Here is an 18457-nt window from a genome sequence, read left to right on the forward strand (position 1 = left end):
AGAGGGCTTATTCACAGAATGAACATAGGAAGTGTGGGAACAATATACCTTTGGAACAGAGCACAGGCAACCTTTACACTATTTATGAAGCTTTGCCTAAATGTCATGGAACAGAGATGCTTAAAATGAGTGTCTTCTTCAGTTTGACACTATTCATCTACAGTCCACTTGGGGAGGCTGTTTTCCATATCCCAATACCATCTGAGGTGCAATTGGTGGGAATATTTGAAAATACCTCATCTGTTGTAGCACTCACAATATGAAATGCCCTGCTATGAGATTCATTTAGCCTTGACCCTGCTGATATTCTATGGCCAGCCGAGAGCAGTCTAACTTCAGCGATCTTTCATCTAACCATTGATTGCAATGATTGTTCTTGGCACTCTTCTTGCGAGAGGGGGAAATCATATGAACCTTCTCATACACTGAAGTTACAGGACCACACTGACTGGCCTTGGCTTTTACATCTGGCTGCATGTTTGGCAATTGTGTGAAGTGCCCCTATGCACTGAGTTATGAGAAAATGACTCCTCCTGCAAGGGAAAGTCCTGGACCAATCAGGAATACTACATTATTGTTTTATTTTTATCTTGCTTTTCAGACAATTATTCTCTCCCAAAGTGGCTAGCATACACAATTTTTTTTAAAAAAGAATGAGAAGCTCTACCACAAACTAAGTACAGTCATACCTCGGTTTAAGTACGCTTCGGTTTGGGGACTTTCAGTTTAAGTACTCTGCGGACCAGTCTGGAACGGATTAATCCACTTTCCATTTCTTTCAATGGGAAAGTTCGTACTTAAACCGAGGTACCACTGTATGCGTAAGAAGTCCTGTTGGATCAGGCCAGAGCCCACCTACTCCGGCATTCTGATCTCACAGTGACCAAGAAGATGCCTTGGGGAAGTGCACAAGCTGGGTGGTTTTTGTAAATTAAAAAGAGAAAATGAGATACAGAGATCCTGTCTTACAAATTTAAAGGACAATACACTTCTGGGGGAAAATGGGAAGGAGAAACAGAAATGCCCTTCAGATGTTGGCGTACTCCAGCTCCTGTCAGCCACAGCCACTATGGCCAATGGACAGGGATTATGGGAGTTGTAGTCCAATAATTTGGGGGATCTGGAGGGCCACAGATCCCCAATCCCTGTTTTAGTAATTAAATGTGAAATGGAAAGGAGGGAATTTACATTTTTAGTTAATAACATAATAATCAATTAAAATGAAATAAATTGAGTCTACTCAACAGCGCCTCAGGATTTTCTTCAGCCAGCACCTACTTGGGTTTCTAGTCTTTTTCCAGTATGCATGGCATCTTTCCTATACTTAAAAGAGCAACATAATTCAGTGCAAACAGAAATGTCTGCATAAAGGGCAAACTAGATTTTATAAAGAGCTGCAAACCAGATTTTAAGTATAGTATTTAAAATCACATTCTCACAGACAGCTTGGCCTCAAGCTAAAATGTAGCCTGAGGATAAACACACATTTATAAATAATTCATGTTGCTTTTAATGTTTAAATATTAATTCTTTTGTGCTAAAAGCATCAGGATAAGGGAAATCTGTGAGGATAAGTTGTGATTTTTTAAAATGAAGATTTTAATTTGTGTATGTATTATGCATGTGATTTCCTCCCCCCCCCCCAAGCCAGTCTGGTTTTCCAGCACCTCATACACTGAAAGCATAAAGGGAGACGGAAATGATCCATGCTTCTGGAGCAGGGCAGTCCAACCTCTCAGACCAAGTGGGCCGCAAGAGTTCTTAGACACAGAGCCCATGGGCCACACAATTAATTAAATTTCTGTATCGTAAATAAGAAGTCATTGCAAAGCATACTTCTCAGAAACATCATTTCTGTCAATGGTCTTGATAGTTTGGCTTGTTCATCATTGCTGCTTACCATACACAAATTCAATCCAAGCAGATGAAACCCGAGAGCACAGAATGAAGGGAGTTGCAAATTCACTCCCTCATGAGCCTGCATTCTTTGAATGGATTTTTACAGATCATCTTAGAGAGTAACATAATGCAATATCTATAAAAGTATTTATATAGTGCCCTTCAGTCCTGAAAGGGGTCCACAAGACAGTTAATTACTATAAACATACACCTCAATACAGTGAAAACTGAAAGCACTGAAAATATATAAACAATTACTTTAAAGATAATAATAATAATAATAATAATAATAATAATAATAATAATAATAGTGTGCATTTAGTAATTAGATTATAAACTACCGAAGAATAAAAATGTTTTAGTTGGCACTTAAAAACCACACATGATCAAAGAGGGGGCCAGCCAATTTTCTCTAGAGAGAGTTACAGCTGCTGTGCTAAGACTGAAAAAGCATGGTCATAATAAAAATGTTCCCATCCTTAACACGTGGTATATTATATTTTGACTTTTTTTCTAATGGAAGTCCAGAATGTTTACTAAGATTTGTTAACAATCCTTCAGATGTTCTGAGCTGTGTACATCTCTTCTTTTATACATTTATACAGGCTCAAGTTTGAAGTTCTTCAATACCAAATATCATATATGTGTTGATTCAGTTTAGCAGTACGTTCTCATGCGTGTCTACTTGGAGATGGGGGAGAGAAATTATATATAATGCCAACCTTCCTTGGTGCAATTCGGTTTGTTTTCATCACTGAAGTCTCCACAGTCGTTGTCCCCATCACAAGCCCAATGACCTGGAATGCATCTGCCATTGGAACATCTGAACTGGTTGTCAAAGCATGAATGAGCACAGTTCAGTTCATCACTGCCATCCCCACAGTCATCATCTGTAAAAATGTGTAAATATTTTTACTCATGCCTTAAAGTAGTATTGTGAGCTATAAGCAGAAAATAGAATTTAGGATGGGTTCTCACTTCAGTTTAACCAGCCTTTAATTCATATTATTTTCTCTTTTTCAAATCAAAGTTAATACACACTCACCAAACTAATAATTGTGTACATTTAAGTGGATCAAAAGTCCTCACCTTTAAACAATGCAACTAATACAGATAGTACACATATACATGTGTATGCACTTGACTCGCATAACCATTTTCAATTTCATGAGACAAAGTCCCTTCCGGCATAGCAGGAGGGGAGGTTGCGGACAACCACAGGCCCTTCACGTGCTGGGTGTGTGTGGCTGTCATCCCTCATTGCCATTGGCTGTGCCCCGGGGGCAACGCTCCTTGGTGCGTCCAATCTGGATGTCCTGGGGGAGCGTGGCTCACTGATTTAAGTGAGCGTGCGGCCGGGGGCTCAGTCTCTTGTGTCCTGCCCCCAGCCGCCGGTTAGGCATTGGATTATCGCTGAAAGGTTACCGGTGGGGGGGAGGTTGCTGCCATCACCTCCCCCAAAATGCTGAAGGGCACTCCCTTAAGGAGTCCGGGTGGTGTGGCCATGTCCGAAGCCGTGGTAGGTGAGGGCCTAAGGCACGGCCCCTATTGGTGGCCCCAGGGTGAGTTCCTAGTTGATCTGCGTCGTAGGGCTCACCCAATGGTGGTTAACCCTTCCCAGACTGCCAGCACATCGGGCTGGAGTTGGATATAGTTGGTTAGATCCAATGCCTAAGCCAATACCTCTCTACATCCCTAATCAATAAAGTTGTGGCCTTTTTATGCCCATTAACCTTATTCACCGTGTCCTGTGTCTTTATTACTTCGGGAGGGATCGGGGTATCGCCACGCAATACACTGTATATGGTGTGTGTGTTTGTGTGTGTGTGTGTGTGTGTGCTGTCATGTAATACATTCCCTGTGTGAATGGAGACCTTGTGCATTTGATGCCTCCCAACATGTAGAAGATTCTCACTTTAGGAACTGCTGAAACAAAGCCCAAGTGAACCAGAACAATAGGCATATATATAAACCATGACACTTGAACAATCTGAGAAAATTTCCAGAGTAAGGACATTTCTACCCCTTCCAAATGAGACTCTGCCCTCCATATAGAGCAGGCATTCCCAAACTCAGCCCTCCAGATGTTTTGGGACTATAATTCCCATCATCCCTGACCACTGGTCCTGTTAGCTAGGGGTGGTGGAAGTTGTAGTCCCAAAACATCTGGAGGGCCGAGTTTGGGGATGCCTGATATAGAGAATAATTACTTCTTTACAATGCAGACAAAGAGAAGGAAGGAAATTTTTGTGGTATTGTTTCATTAAATATGATGTTCCACTAACTATTCAAATAATTAGATACTCATGTCCTGTGGCAAAATGTGCTCTTGATACACTAAAGCATTTAGGTTAAAAACATACATATGGTCAAAAAAACTGAATTATTGGTTCTTACCAGAATCGCACTGCCACTTGCTACTAATGCATCTTCCATTTTTGCATATAAAATGAGCTAGTGGGTCACAAGTAGGGAACTCTGTAAAGAGAAAACTCTAACATGAAATGACAGAATTAATATACCAGTTTGACTCTTCCTTCACCAATACAGGGATGGAAAATAAAAGTGTTATTACATTAGTAATTGTGGTGACTGAATCACGAGAAAATAATGTATATCTATAAATTTGTGCCATCTTTTAAATGCCTACTGAAAATGCTTCCATTCCACCAGGCCAACACAGACAATGAAGAATACATCTTTCCATAATGGTTTATTGATATTCATTTTAAACATTTTAATATGTTTTTATTGTATGTTTTATGTATTATTGCTGTAAATTGCTTTTTTCTTTTGATGATATTGTGGTATATTATATACCACACTCTTCCTTGAGGTTTCTAGCAACCGGTATTCAAAAGCAAACTGTCCGACAGTGGAGATTTAACATAACGATCAGGGTTAGCAGCCTTAGTGTTTAGTACACAGATAAACCTATAAAATAAAACATTTATGGACAGTCCCCACACATTTCCTGCAGCCAAAGACATCTCAATGCATTAAACACACCAGGATTATCACCAGCTGTTCTGATAGTCGTACCTGATTTATGTCAGAACATAAATTAAATTAGCTCCTAACTTGTGTATACACCCTGAGAGATGTTTATACAGAAGTCACAAGCTTGGTATTTTCCCCCCAAGTCCTTAAAAAAAATTATTTATTGTACTAGCATTTATTTATGAACTATTGAACATATTTGCTAAAGCATTATTATTCCAGCTGAAAAGATTTCAATGCAAGTTGAAAGCTAGATACAGACAGGACAAAGGTGAATCAATGTATGACACTGTATTCACCTTTACTGCATTATACATAGCAAATCTTGCTTCTGCAGACAAGGTTAGAATATATTATGGCTAAAGCAGAATCAACACACAGTATAAAGCTAGAGAAGCACCCACCCAAAAAGTAAACATATTTTGTTACACATGCTCTCCTTAACAATTTCATCAGACAAATACCGTGTTTCTCCTAAAATAAGACACATCTTATATTTATTTTTCTGCCAAAAAAACACAACATGGCTTATTTTCAGGGGATGTCTTTTTTTTTTTAAGCTACTACCCTGGGAGGCTCGGCCCGCCGCTGCCGCAGCCGACATCCTCCCAGGCAGAACGCTCCGCAGCGCTTTGCCCCACAGCGAGCCCTTCAAGGCGCCACCACCACCGCCACCGCCGCCACCGCCGTTGGCCACCAGGTGCTGCTGCGGATGCGACGTCGGCTCCTCCTTCCGCTGGCCGCCGCTCATTGTCCTTTTCGGCCGCCGCCTCCCTCCCTCCCCGCTGGGCCGCTGCTGGGTCGGGGCTCGAGCGGGCGCCGGCAAAGACAGGCGCGCCGCCTCCGCCTCCCTCCCTCCCCGCTGGGCCGCTGCTGGGTCGGGGCTCGAGCGGGAGCCGGCAAAGACAGGCGCGCCGCCGCCGCCTCCCTCCCTCCCCGCCGGGCCGCTGCTGGGTCGGGGCTCGAACGGGCGCCGGCAAAGACAGGCACGCCGCCGCCTCCCTCCCTCCCCGCTGGGCCGCTGCTGGGTCGGGGCTCGAGCGGGAGCCGGCAAAGACAGGCGCACCGCCGCCGCCTCCCTCCCTCCCCGCTGGGCCGCTGCTGGGTCGGGGCTCGAACGGGCGCCGGCAAAGACAGGCACGCCGCTGCCTCCCTCCCTCCCTCCCGGGCCGCTGCTGGGTCGGGGCTTGAGCGGGAGCCGGCAATGACAGGCGCGCCGCCGCCGCCTCCCTCCCTCCCCGCTGGGCCGCTGCTGGGTCGGGGCTCGAGCGGGAGCCGGCAATGACAGGCGCGCCGCCGCCGCCTCCCTCCCCGCTGGGCCGCTGCTGGGTCGGGGCTCGAACGGGCGCCGGCAAAGACAGGCGCGCCGCCGCCTCCCTCCCTCCCCGCCGGGCCGCTGCCGGGTCGGGGCTCGAGCGGGAGCCGGCAAAGACAGGCGCACCGCCGCCGCCTCCCTCCCTCCCCGCCGGGCCGCTGCTGGGTTGGAGCTCGAGCGGGAGCCGGCAAAGACAGGCGCACCGCCGCCGCCTCCCTCCCCGCCGGGCCGCTGCTGGGTCGGGGCTCGAGCGGGAGCCGGCAAAGACAGCAGCGCGCGCCTGTCTTTGCTGGCTCCCGCTCGAGCTCCAACCCAGCAGCGGCCCGGCGGGGAGGGAGGGAGGCGGCGGCGGAAGAGGATAATGAGCGGTGGCCGGCGGAAGGAGGAGCCGACGTCGCATCCGCAGCAGCACCTGGTGGCCAGCGGCGGCGGCGGCGCCTTGAAGGGCTCGCTGTGGGGCAAAGCGCTGCGGAGCGACTCAGCGAGACCCAGCGGGACCCGGGAGAGACAATACCCCAACACGTCTTATTTTGGGGGATGTCTTATTTTTTTTTCCTTTCGAAAATTGTGCCATGGCTTATTTTAGAGGCACGTCTTATTTTAGGAGAAACACTGTAGATGGCGCCTAAATCCGAATTGATATGACAGCTTTCTTTATTTCAAACTTGGCTTCAAATGAAAAACAATGTGACTGAGAACATTGAGCTGAAAACTACCCTAACAAGAAGACTGTTGCTTGCCTAATAGTTGTGATATAATAATTTGTGCATGCGATAAGAATTGCTGGTGATGTTGACAGAGATCAATGTACCTGTGTTTTTGTTGCCTTGTGCTAGCTACTTTGAATTTAAACAGCTTACATTGTAACATTTTGATATTGATGTATATTCTATAAATATCTAAGTGATTTGGATTAACCAGTGAAAGGTTTAACTAAATGAGGATTTTTGTGTGTGAAGAAGATAATGTTCATACGTCTAAGGAAAATTTAATTTGAATGTCTATTAGCTTGCACTCTCTTAGAAAAAAACAAAACCTTCCAGCATTATTTCTCATACCCAACGTGGAGGAGGAGGGGGAAGAAGCTTGTGCGGTCTCAGCTAAAGGCAGTTCTGCTATTACAATGCCCAGCAGTATGCAGAAGAACATTGCTTTAAATCCTAAGCTCCACAGGGCTCAGTACAAGGATAGTATGGCATAATCAGCATCTCAGAAAAGCAGACTACAATAATAATAATAATTTATTATTTATACCCCGCCCATCTGGCCGGGTTCCCCCAGCCACTCTGGGGGATACAAAGGTACAGGACAATATGAGCAGTATTTCCTTTGTTAACTTAGCTTTAATTGGAAAAGGAAATGCTGAGTAAACAGGTGTCAATTATTCTTGAAACACATTGAAGGTCTGTTGAAAAACTCATGCAATATTCTAACGCGTTTATGGTAAGCAGAATTAACACAAGGCCCTTTTTCATATTATCTAATTTAAGATCAAGATACTAAGGATGTCTTAGTCATCCTTTGTATCTGGGTGTAAAAGATAAGTAACTAGTATCATATTAAGCCAAACTTAAACTAAAAAAGGCTCGTTTTCTAGAAAGCACCACATGCAAATTTTTCACCCCCACCTCACCTATAATATAGCTAACTTTTACATACAATTTGATGTAAAGTTGTGTCTAAGTGCAGGGGCGGAAGATCCCTTTCCCTGCCTTGCTGCTCCCACCACTGCCATACCTGTTGTCAGTGCAGCTTCTCCACCTGCCCTGCCACTGCCATAGTTTTAGGCAAGAACTTGCATGGTTTCAGATGATACCAGAAGTGCTTCTGTGCCAGAAGCGGCAGAGAACCTGCAGGTCTGCAGGGGGGGGGGGACTTCAGCCATCTCAGTTTAAGTACTCCGCAGACCCGCCTGGAACGGATTAATCCACTTTCCATTACTTTCAGTGGGCAAGTTCGCTTCAGGTTAAGTACGCTGCAGGTTAAGTACGGACTTCAAGAACCAATTACACTCATACTTCGGGTTAAGTACGCTTCAGGTTGAGTACTCCGTGGACCCGTCTGGAACGGATTAATCCACTTTCCATTATTTTCAATGGGAAAGTTCGCTTCAGGTTAAGTACACTTCAGGTTAAGTACAGACTTTCGGAACCAACTGTGTACTTAAACCGAGGTACCACTGTATATCATTCACATATCTTGAAGTGAGGTTTATAGGTATCTTATCGCAGGAGTGAAAATGTGTCTATAGATGTAACAAATGTTAGTGATAAAAATACACTATTTATTATATGTTCACCCAAGTGAATTTTTCAGATCAAGCATTTTGCAGTACCTGAATAACAGAAATCAAGATCCTGTGACAGTTATTATTAGATATGCATATTATTATTATTATTATTATTATTATTATTATTATTATTACTATTACTTATACATCAGGTGTCATTTACCACAGCTGCCAAGAAATTAATGTGCACACATTTTAATGCATTTTGTTAAAGATTTTAACTGATTTTAATCATCATGCTAACAATTCTAACTTGCATGTGCAGTAAACAAGGTGTATATAAAATTTGTTCATGATAGATTTCTATGCATACTGTCAAGGTACCTTTTTGAACAACAGCAACAACAACCACAACAACCAAACAAAAAGCCACTAGTTTTATGCCAGCAGAAAAAATAGTCTCTACTGTGTATGCTGTAGAAGAAGGAGAGGACAAAGGAAGAAAGAGAGGACTGAGAAGGAGGAAAGATGACAGACGAGGATTATAACAAGTTGAGCAGCAGACCAGTGAGTGCATTTATCGTAAAAATAAATAAATAAAGTCCTAAATAAAGAGTGAGGGCATGGGGCGGGGGGAAATAGATAGCTGTGATGGTCCAAGAAAGCAGAATTATTTATTTAACCTTTTATTTTTTTTCAATTTTTTTACCACACTCTTCACCTGTAGAGGATACCAGAGCTGCTAGCAAATCAATTAAAAAAACAAGGCAGTCCTCACACCTTTCAGGTTTACAATCTGAAAGTCATGACACAAAAGGGGAAACAGAAGTTATAGGAAAGAAAATGAAAATTGCAAACCAGTTTGGAAGCAATTCAGGGAGAGGAAAAGGAGCTGGACTTACATGAAGTTCCCCACTAACTTCTTAGTGCAGTCCTATGCATTTTATCCAGAACAAGCCATTCTAGATAGCAGTCCCTCAGGGACAACCTTCCAGGCGTCAAGTGGCAGTGGTGTGTCGGTCCAAAGTCCAAGTGTGTTGAAAAGGTGGGTAATGCAATGGATGTGACTCTTACCTTCTGCACTGTAGGATGCATTCTACCCACACAAAGTCCACACATGGACACATATCCGTGCATCCCTCTCCAAACAAGCAAGATGAATTATCATAGTCCAAGAACAAATCTCAGTAAGACAAAATGTCTGTGACATAGGGAAAGGGGTATGGCCTGAGGAGAGGGTGAGCCCAGGGAGAATCCAGAGGGCTGGAATGAGAGGTCTAGAGGGTCATATATGACCCCCAGGCCTAAAGTTCTAGGCTCTGTGACACTTACTTCCAGCTCGGCCTTATCCAACTGCTAGGTAGAGTGAAACAGCTACCTCAGGAAGCTGATGTGCAGTGTCATGAAAGAACAGCAAATTGTGTGTTATTTATTATTATTGAAATACATTTTGTTTCCATGTGACCTTTTTTGTCTGAAATGCCAGGATAAGTTGGAAGCCATAGATACTCAACACATTGGCAATTATTATTATTATTATTATTATTATTATTATTATTATTATTATTATTATACCATGCCCATCTGGCTGAGTTTTCCCAGCCACTCTGGGGAAGGATGCAACATTTGCTATAATGTCTCAGGCTGAAAGACATCTTGGCCCAGGCTGACTTCCAGGTAAGTGTACATAATTCTGCAGCCTTGAGAACTCAAGCTTGCCAGCAACATACAAAGCCTGTTGAGCTCAATCTACGCTTGATAAGTCTATAATTTGCATTCAGAGAAAGGAAGTAATCCAATGTTGGTAAAAAGCTACTTAATTTTGAATAGTAGGATAGCAGTCACAGTAGGGTTTATTGATGCATCTATATCTATATCTATCTATTACCTATTATTTATTATCTATGGTAGAGATCACGTTAGCCTCAAAATGCACTCTGGTTGTCTAAATGACAGTGCCACCTCAGCAAAGGACTTTCAGAGGCATACATAGGAAAGGTAAAAGGGTAAAGGGACCCCTGACCATTAGGTTCAGTCGTGACCAATTCTGGGGTTGCGCGCTCATCTCGCATTATTGGCCGAGGGAGCCGGCGTATAGCTTCCAGGTCATGTGGCCAGCATGACAAAGCCGCTTCTGACAAACCAGAGCAGCACACGGAAACGCCGTTTACCTTCCCGCTGTAGCGGTTCCTATTTATCTACTTGCATTTTGACGTGCTTTCGAACTGCTAGGTTGGCAGGAGCTGGGACCAAGCAACGGGAGCTCACCCCGTCACAGGGATTCGAACCACCGACCTTCTGATCAGCAAGCCCTAGGCTCAGTGGTTTAACCACAGCGCCACCTGGGTCCCATAACATAGGAAAGAGCCTATCTCAAATCTCTGTCTGGCTTTCTATGGTGACCCATAGAAGAGACTCCTGTGCAGAACAACAGCATACAAGCTTATAGTAAAAATAAATAAAGTCCTAAATTGGTTGTTGTTGTTTTTTACCATACTCTTCACCTGTAGAGGTTTATTGATTTGCTGCTAGCAAATCAATTTAAAATAAAAACATAAGGCAGTCCCGACAGGGAAACATAGAACAACTTTAATGTAATTCTAAAAAGACTTCCTGCTTTATTTGTATGTATATCAGTTTAATTTTTTTCTTCCTCTTTACTGCCCAGGTTTTATCAGTACAAATTAGTGGCCGAAACTATTTACCACATTACCACACACTGTAAATGTGAATGTAAAAATATTAATATCAAAATAATTGCTGCTGTTTGCCATTACTTCATGTGTGTGCAATGCACTCTCTCTCTCTCTCTCTCTCTCTCTCTCTCTCTCTCTCTCTCTCTCTCTCCTGCTTCTGAGAAGTGCAGTTTGTCAGAATAAAGGTAGGGCTGTTTTTCACATGTTCAAAAGAACTCATCATTTTTCATTGAAAGTGATGGAATAAAGTCCTAATGAAACTTATAACCTTGCCAGCATAATGAAAGAAAGGGAAAAGCCTCCATTTGATAAAATCATTAGTGATCTCTCTGCAATGACCTCTATGCATAATGTGGAGTTTTGGGGAGAGAGGGTGCATTTTTGTCTTGTTTAATCAGGGGAAGTCATGCTACAGTATTAAACATTGATCAGCAGACATTCATTATTGGACTAATGTCTTTCTGTTTCAAGCTGAAATACTAAGCACTCTGGGGAGTAGGTACCTTTCGACTCATTTCCTTCTGGGTAAACATCTGAAAAATCTTTACATTCATAGGTAAAGGGACCCCTGACCATTAGGTCCAGTTGTGACCAACTCTGGGGTTGTGGTGCTCATTTCGCTTCACTGGCCAAGGGAGCCGGTGTACAGCTTCTGGGTCATGTGGCCAGGATGACCAAGCCACTTCTGGTGAACGAGAGCAGCACACGAAAACACAGTTTACCTTCCCACTGGAGCGGTACCTATTTATCTACTTGCACTTTGACGTGCTTTAGAACTGCTAGGTTGGCAGGAGCTGGGACCGAGCAACGGGAGCTCACCCCGTCGAGGGGGTTTGAACCGCCCACCTTCTGATCGGCAAGCCCTAGGCTCTATGGTTTAACCCACAGCGCCACCCACGTCCCATATTCATTCATAGGATGGCTCTTTAATTCTGTGAACAGAACAGATGATAAGAACCCAGGAGAACCATGAAGGCAAACCTTCCTCCCCTCAGACATTCACACCCAACATACTGTACATGCCAGCAATGGTACAGCAGCTCCTTCAGTTCTGCTACTATGCTACTGGCTCAGAATCACTGCAATATATAGAAGGAATTTATTCTGTGACATTGGTCATGAGAGGGGTAAAGAGGTGAGGCAATGCATTAACCCCTATGGATGGAAATCAATGTAATGCTGGAGGAGGGGGAAGTATGCAGGGAGACCCTTCCGCCCTAAGGAGTTGGTGTGCCTGCTTTCTGTCAAAATATGTATTTCATTCCAAATTCTTCTCGGCTGAATTCCCAATAGCATTACCAAATCAGCAAAGAATAGTGAAAACAACAACAGGCAGAAATCTTCCCATCACTGTAATATCTCATGCTTTATACAGGAAGTGTGGAAGACTTTTCAGATGGCAAAGGGAACTGTTTTGTGCATCCTTCCTCATGAAAGGGAAGTCTTGGCAACAAATTGGAAGCCATAACATATGTCTTATTTCCAAAAGGGGTATTAATTAACTTACCACAAGATGCAATTTCATCTGATTCATCACCACAGTCATCTTCCCGATCACAAAGCCAGGAACTTGGAATACACCGTCCATTACCACAAGAAAACTGGTCAGCTTGACATGTTCTTGCTTGAGAGGGAAATTGACACCGAAATAATAAAGTATGGAGGTCAACTATAGTCTAGTTGAATCATACGTAGTTACTATATATCAATTTCATGCACAACTGTACTTTCTAATATACATTCTATAGTAGCATCATACTTTAATTGAGCCATTGAGCTTCTAAAGCATCAAAAACCATTGTCAAAATTAAAGCAAATAAACCTCTTAAAACATATTTAATTTATTTATCTTTAAAAAAGGGAAAAAAACCTTCCTGATATTCATGATATGGCCTTAGGAAGAGAAAAAGGGTGAGAAATAAAACAAAAAAAAACTCACAATAATTGCAACACACACACACAATTAAAAAGTAATAATATAAATAATGTTAAAATCACAACACTATATTCAGAGATAATTCAAATATGACTACATTAAATGTATATTTATGTTCTGAACTCTCATGTGCATCAGTGAAATCACTCTAAATGGGGAGTCACCTGTCAGCTCAACAAAGCTCCACTGATGAGTGGCAAAGAAGTTTTCCTGCTTGGCAGCTGAGCTGATCAAGGGAGCCCCGCTGACCCTCCGGCTCACGCAAGCTGGAGAGGCAGTGGATTTGCATAGCTGGTGCGCAGGGAAGCTTCTACACCGTGTGTCAGCTGAGCTGATCAACCAAGCCTAAGCTGGAGTCACAGCAGGGCTTTCTGACTAACAGCTGATGCATGGGAAAGTGCAGCAGCCACCGCTTTCTCATCCATCACTTGTTAGCCAGGAACCTCAGCAAAGCCCTGCCGTATCCCTGGATCACAAGGAAATATGATGTCCCCTTTGGGGTCTGTGGAGGGCCTCCTCGTGAGCCAGAGGCACAGTGAGGCTTTGCTGAGGCTCACCAGGTCTCTCCCCACAGAGATCTGCATGTATGCATGGTTGTATGTGAATATGTGTAAATGGGGGGAAGGCAGCCGGCATATGTAAATACATAAATAATTATAACTCCAGGATTCAGGATGAAAAATAACCTTACATGATGTCTGTCAGTGCATCCTGCTTAATTTCAACTCCAACGAAATGTTTAAGAGGGACAAGTTTCTACTTTCAAAACAGCATAATGCTCTGATGGTCAAGTAAAGCCATATGGATAGATTAACTGCCAAATCACTTTGGAACAGCCAGGCACAAATAATAAGTAAAATGTCATTGGCATTCCAAACCTACTGCCATCAAAATCTCAATTCATTTAAATCTGCAGTAATCAGATAATCACTAAGAGTTTGGTTCAGTGCAATTTTCCGCCCAGAGAATTTATTCAATGTAGGATTAAGATAAAACTTTGTCACCTCAGGAAGAAAGTTGTGGCTTCCCTCCCTCCTTTTTACCTGCACAAGTTTCATTTGATTCATCTTCACCACTGCCACAATCATTTGCTCCATCACAAAGCCACCTCTTGGGGATGCAACGGTTATTGTGGCACTTAAACTGATTGTCAAGACAGCTGTGATTGACTGGAGAAAGAAATACTACATTTTATCTTAAGTACGTAACCACAGTACTGCTGAAACACTGATAATATGGCTTATTTTACATCACATTTGGTGCAAAAAGGGTGATAGGCATATAGTGTAATGGTATACATGTCTACCCAGAAGTAAGTCCCATCAAGTTAAATGATTGTAAGCCATTGTTTTATCTTTGTTAAATGAATTTCCCCCCCAAAATTAGCTCAATGGGGCCGTTTTCCAGGGATATGTGTGTATATGTTGCAATCTTCACATTTTTAGACTACATACATTTCTTTATTTTGGATCCTAAAGTTTCAGTTGCCAAAAAAGAATAATTCATAATTTTTAAAAAAGAATTAAGGATTGAAATTACCCTTATAAACAAATAAAGCTGCAGAATTGGAAGGAACAATTTTAATGTACAAAGGTCAGAAACTAAATCATCCCTCAAATATGTTAAATTAATTAATTAATTTAGCAAAACTTATATACCTCTTGATTGTCTAAGGCTATTTACAAAAAACATAAAAATGTTTAATAAATACCAGGTATTTAGCAACGTTCAAAATATGATGAAAGTCATCAATAGCCAGAAAGAGATAAAATATATGCAATTTCTATATGTCTCGATAATGCTGCTTAAACAAAAATGTTTTAAACAGGTGAAGGTACCTGCATGTCAGAAAACAAGGCAGCAGCAGATGAAATGTATTTGGAGGATACAAACCCTAACAAAGATTTTCCCCACTCCATTCTGTTTTGTTGATCTGGACATTGGCAAACATTACAATAGAATATTCAACATTTGGATTTAAAGAAGCATAACTTTCTCTCTCTCTCTCTCTCTCTCTCTCACACACACACACTCTCTCTCACACACACACACACAAAATTCTAAATACAAGACAGAAATTGGGATAAGGTTTTACCAGGGATGGGTACCAGAAAATCAGGACTAGGATTCATGAGCAGAACTACAGATGGATTTTGTTTTGTTTTGTCTTCATCCCTCAACATTCACCAGAACCAGTAAATTAATGGGTGCTGCTGCACACTGCTAACTTTTAAGCAATATTTAAGGCTTAAAAGAACTATCTCATGACTCCTGGGCAATGAAATGGCATGACTGGGATGATTTCACTTCATCTGAAGTGATATGCAGTTTAATATTGTTTGTGCTTTGAACACATAATTGTGGCTCTTTTAGGTGAGAAGGTTTTTTAGCAATCTACCCAATACTGAAAAACCTGAAGACAGTGCTATATGTTTGTTTATTTATTTATTTCTCTATCTGCTTATTTAATTTTCTCACAGACCATCACAAAAAACTACCGTTTGGAGTAATAGTATTTTACTTGTTTGTTGTTGATATGTGTTTGAGGCAGTAGGAGTGGTTGATTTATGTTTGGGTCTACTTAGAACTGAATTGATCTCTAAAATTGCTATTCATTGCACTGCTGTTACTCAAAAATGCTAACGTGCAAAGCTTAACATGAAGTTCTCTAGTCAGCTATGGTTACAATAAAACAAACAAAACCACCACCGTAAAGTTAATGAGCATGAAATGTTGCTTATGATGCCCATTCAGTACATTCTTCCATATTTATTACATATTTTATAATGCCATAACTTATTACTACATGCCTTCACAATAATTATCTATCCATACATATAAAATTAACGTAGTTGAGGGCAATGCCTATTAACCAATAAAACAAGGCATCTTACAGTTCAAACCAAGAACAATAAAAGTTAAAGGATGAAGGAAGCTTATAAAGGCATAATGTTTCACAGGGAAGTATTAAACTTCCATAACAAGACACACAGGGAGCCAGAGCTGACTTAATACCAACCTACTGTGTTCCTTATGCTTAAAAGCCCCAAAGCCCTTAACTAGTTTTTCATGCTTTGTCTAGTTATACTACAGCCGTCTTCTTTTGGAGTCATTTAAGTATGTATAGTAGCCACTTATAACACTAACAAACAGAACATTTTAAGCAATAACAAACGCTCATTACTTTTGCTGCCTTTGACCCAACTCTGTATGTGGTACCAAATGAATTGTTACTATATATTCTCTATATTATGCCCAGACAGGTAGACTGTGTATTGTTAATACCTCTGCTGCTTTTATTATTATTAAGCAAGTTTAGGATATGAGCTTCATTGTTCATAGGTTTGTTCCAGAGACTGTTCGCTGTTGTATCCGAGTATGTTTTTATGCTGCTGAAATTATGTCAAGGTCCTGCATAACATGATGTGGAAATCAATTGACCTATTAGGTTATGGGCACAGGGCAAGATGCAGTAGTTTGCTTTGTACGCCTGGTTTATTGATATGCCACCACATCTAATCACTGTGTATATTTAAATGAGAGCCAACTATTTCTCAGAGCATCTCTCTTGCTGAAATCAAATGGAGTGTTTAATTTATGCTTGGATCATGCCCTGTGCTTTTAATGACACTTCCTATCGGTTTCATTTTGCATTCTCACATTTTGAATGATTCAAAATGATGATCTAAAGGGCTTTGTATCTGCAAGCCTATTGCTATGATTTTGCACAGACAATATAGGTAGCAAATGGTAGTAAACTTGCCTAGGAAACACAACAGCGTAAGATGAAAGCCTAAGGCTCTGAGGTCATAAAAACCACCTACAGTTCAGCAACCCTTCCAAAATGATGAAAGGAAATCTTTACTGGACTGAAAAAAAAGTGCAGCATATAAAAATGTACCTTGTGCTAAGCATTAAATTAGTCAAGATCTAAAACTGATTAAAATTTGATATAAAGCTTTTATATTGTGCCAACAACTAATAGTAGAACTACAATTCTCACTACAAGAAAATGACCACTGTTATTAAAAAGAAAAAAGGTCTGTTCAGTTCCTGTACTTATCAAATACTTGTTAACATCATACAGTTGTAGTGCGATTGTGCAGGGGCCAAGAAGCCAGTAGTATTCACAGCCATTGCTTATTATTACTATTCCATAAGCAGAAAATGAGGGATATAACCAAAGACTACAGAAAGAGTGAAGAGAGCCTCAAGCTGTTAGTCCAAAACCCTGGTGATTTAATAATACAACATAAAATGCCAATTTATTATTATTGCCTTATCTATAGATATGGACATCAACGGGTTGCAGTATTACATATTATTGGTCTGTAGTAGCAAAGTGCCCTCAGAATCAGGCTTTTGGTAGCAGAAGAAACAGAAGATTGGATTTTCACTTTTATCTTAGTGTAAAACTAGTATGGGAACAGATAAAAGCCACGGATGGAGATGGTGAAAAGCAAAGGAACAAAGACATAAAATCTAACTTCGAAACAGAAATTCTCTATCACACAGTGTTCCAAAAGCACTGCGCTAGTCTTAGATCATACTGAGGGCTTCTTTGGCGATGGTTAAGGGATAGATAGCTTTGAATCACTTTTGCATTTGTTTCATTGTATGTCCATGCAGTCTCATTTCCACATTAATCTTCGATTTTAAAAAAGAAGCAAAAATTGGCATTAAGATACATATATTTGAAAATGTTTACAAATGCATATAAAATACAGTGGTACCTCGACTTACGAACAACTCGGCAACCAAATGTTTCGACTTACAAATGGGGGTAATGGCTGCGCGCTTAGGAATGTCTCGACATCCGAAAGAAAACCGTGGAGGTTTTAGATAGGGATTTTTCGACTTATGAATTTTTAGATAGGGTTGCTTTGACTTACGATTTTTTCCGTTTCCAATGCATTCCTATGGGAAATCGCGTTTCCAATGGCGTTTTTTGACTCACGAATTTTTTGACCTACAAAGGTGACTTCGGAACGGATTAAATTTGTAAGTCGAGGCACCACTGTATGCATTTCTGAACACATTTTCTCTCTCAAAATGCACATTTCTAAATGTATTTTTATACCTAATATGAATTTTAAGATGCATTTTAAAACTTTTTTGAGCCAATAACATCATCACAAAATTGAAGTGTATGACACCTGAAGGATGACTATATTTTGAGCCACACATAAGACCCCAGTGATGCGGGTCAATTCAGCCCCATTAATATCAGAACTTCAGAAGCTTTATTCTTCAAGCACTCTTAGCCGTGCCCTTACTATATGCAAAGTCTGCCGTTACTGGTCCAAACAATTGCTTGCAAGTGCACATTCAAATAGTAATTTACTGGTAATGATTGAATGTTTGTCATCTGGAGAGAAAAA

General features: G+C 41.5%; 1 protein-coding gene across 1 annotated transcript in view; it reads right to left on the minus strand.

Annotated features, from left to right (window-relative positions):
* LRP1B (LDL receptor related protein 1B) overlaps nt 1-18457 on the minus strand; it is a 748625-nt gene that overhangs the window by 172695 nt on the left and 557473 nt on the right. Inside the window, exons 17-20 of the mRNA XM_060279545.1 lie at nt 14120-14245; nt 12648-12764; nt 4297-4377; nt 2622-2789 (exon numbers count right to left, since the gene is read on the minus strand). Of these exons, the coding sequence (XP_060135528.1) occupies nt 2622-2789; nt 4297-4377; nt 12648-12764; nt 14120-14245 (492 nt within the window). The remainder of the gene's footprint in view (nt 1-2621; nt 2790-4296; nt 4378-12647; nt 12765-14119; nt 14246-18457) is intronic.

This window comes from Zootoca vivipara, chromosome 1 (genome assembly GCF_963506605.1).
Source record: "Zootoca vivipara chromosome 1, rZooViv1.1, whole genome shotgun sequence".
In the NCBI taxonomy this organism is placed as follows: domain Eukaryota; kingdom Metazoa; phylum Chordata; class Lepidosauria; order Squamata; family Lacertidae; genus Zootoca; species Zootoca vivipara.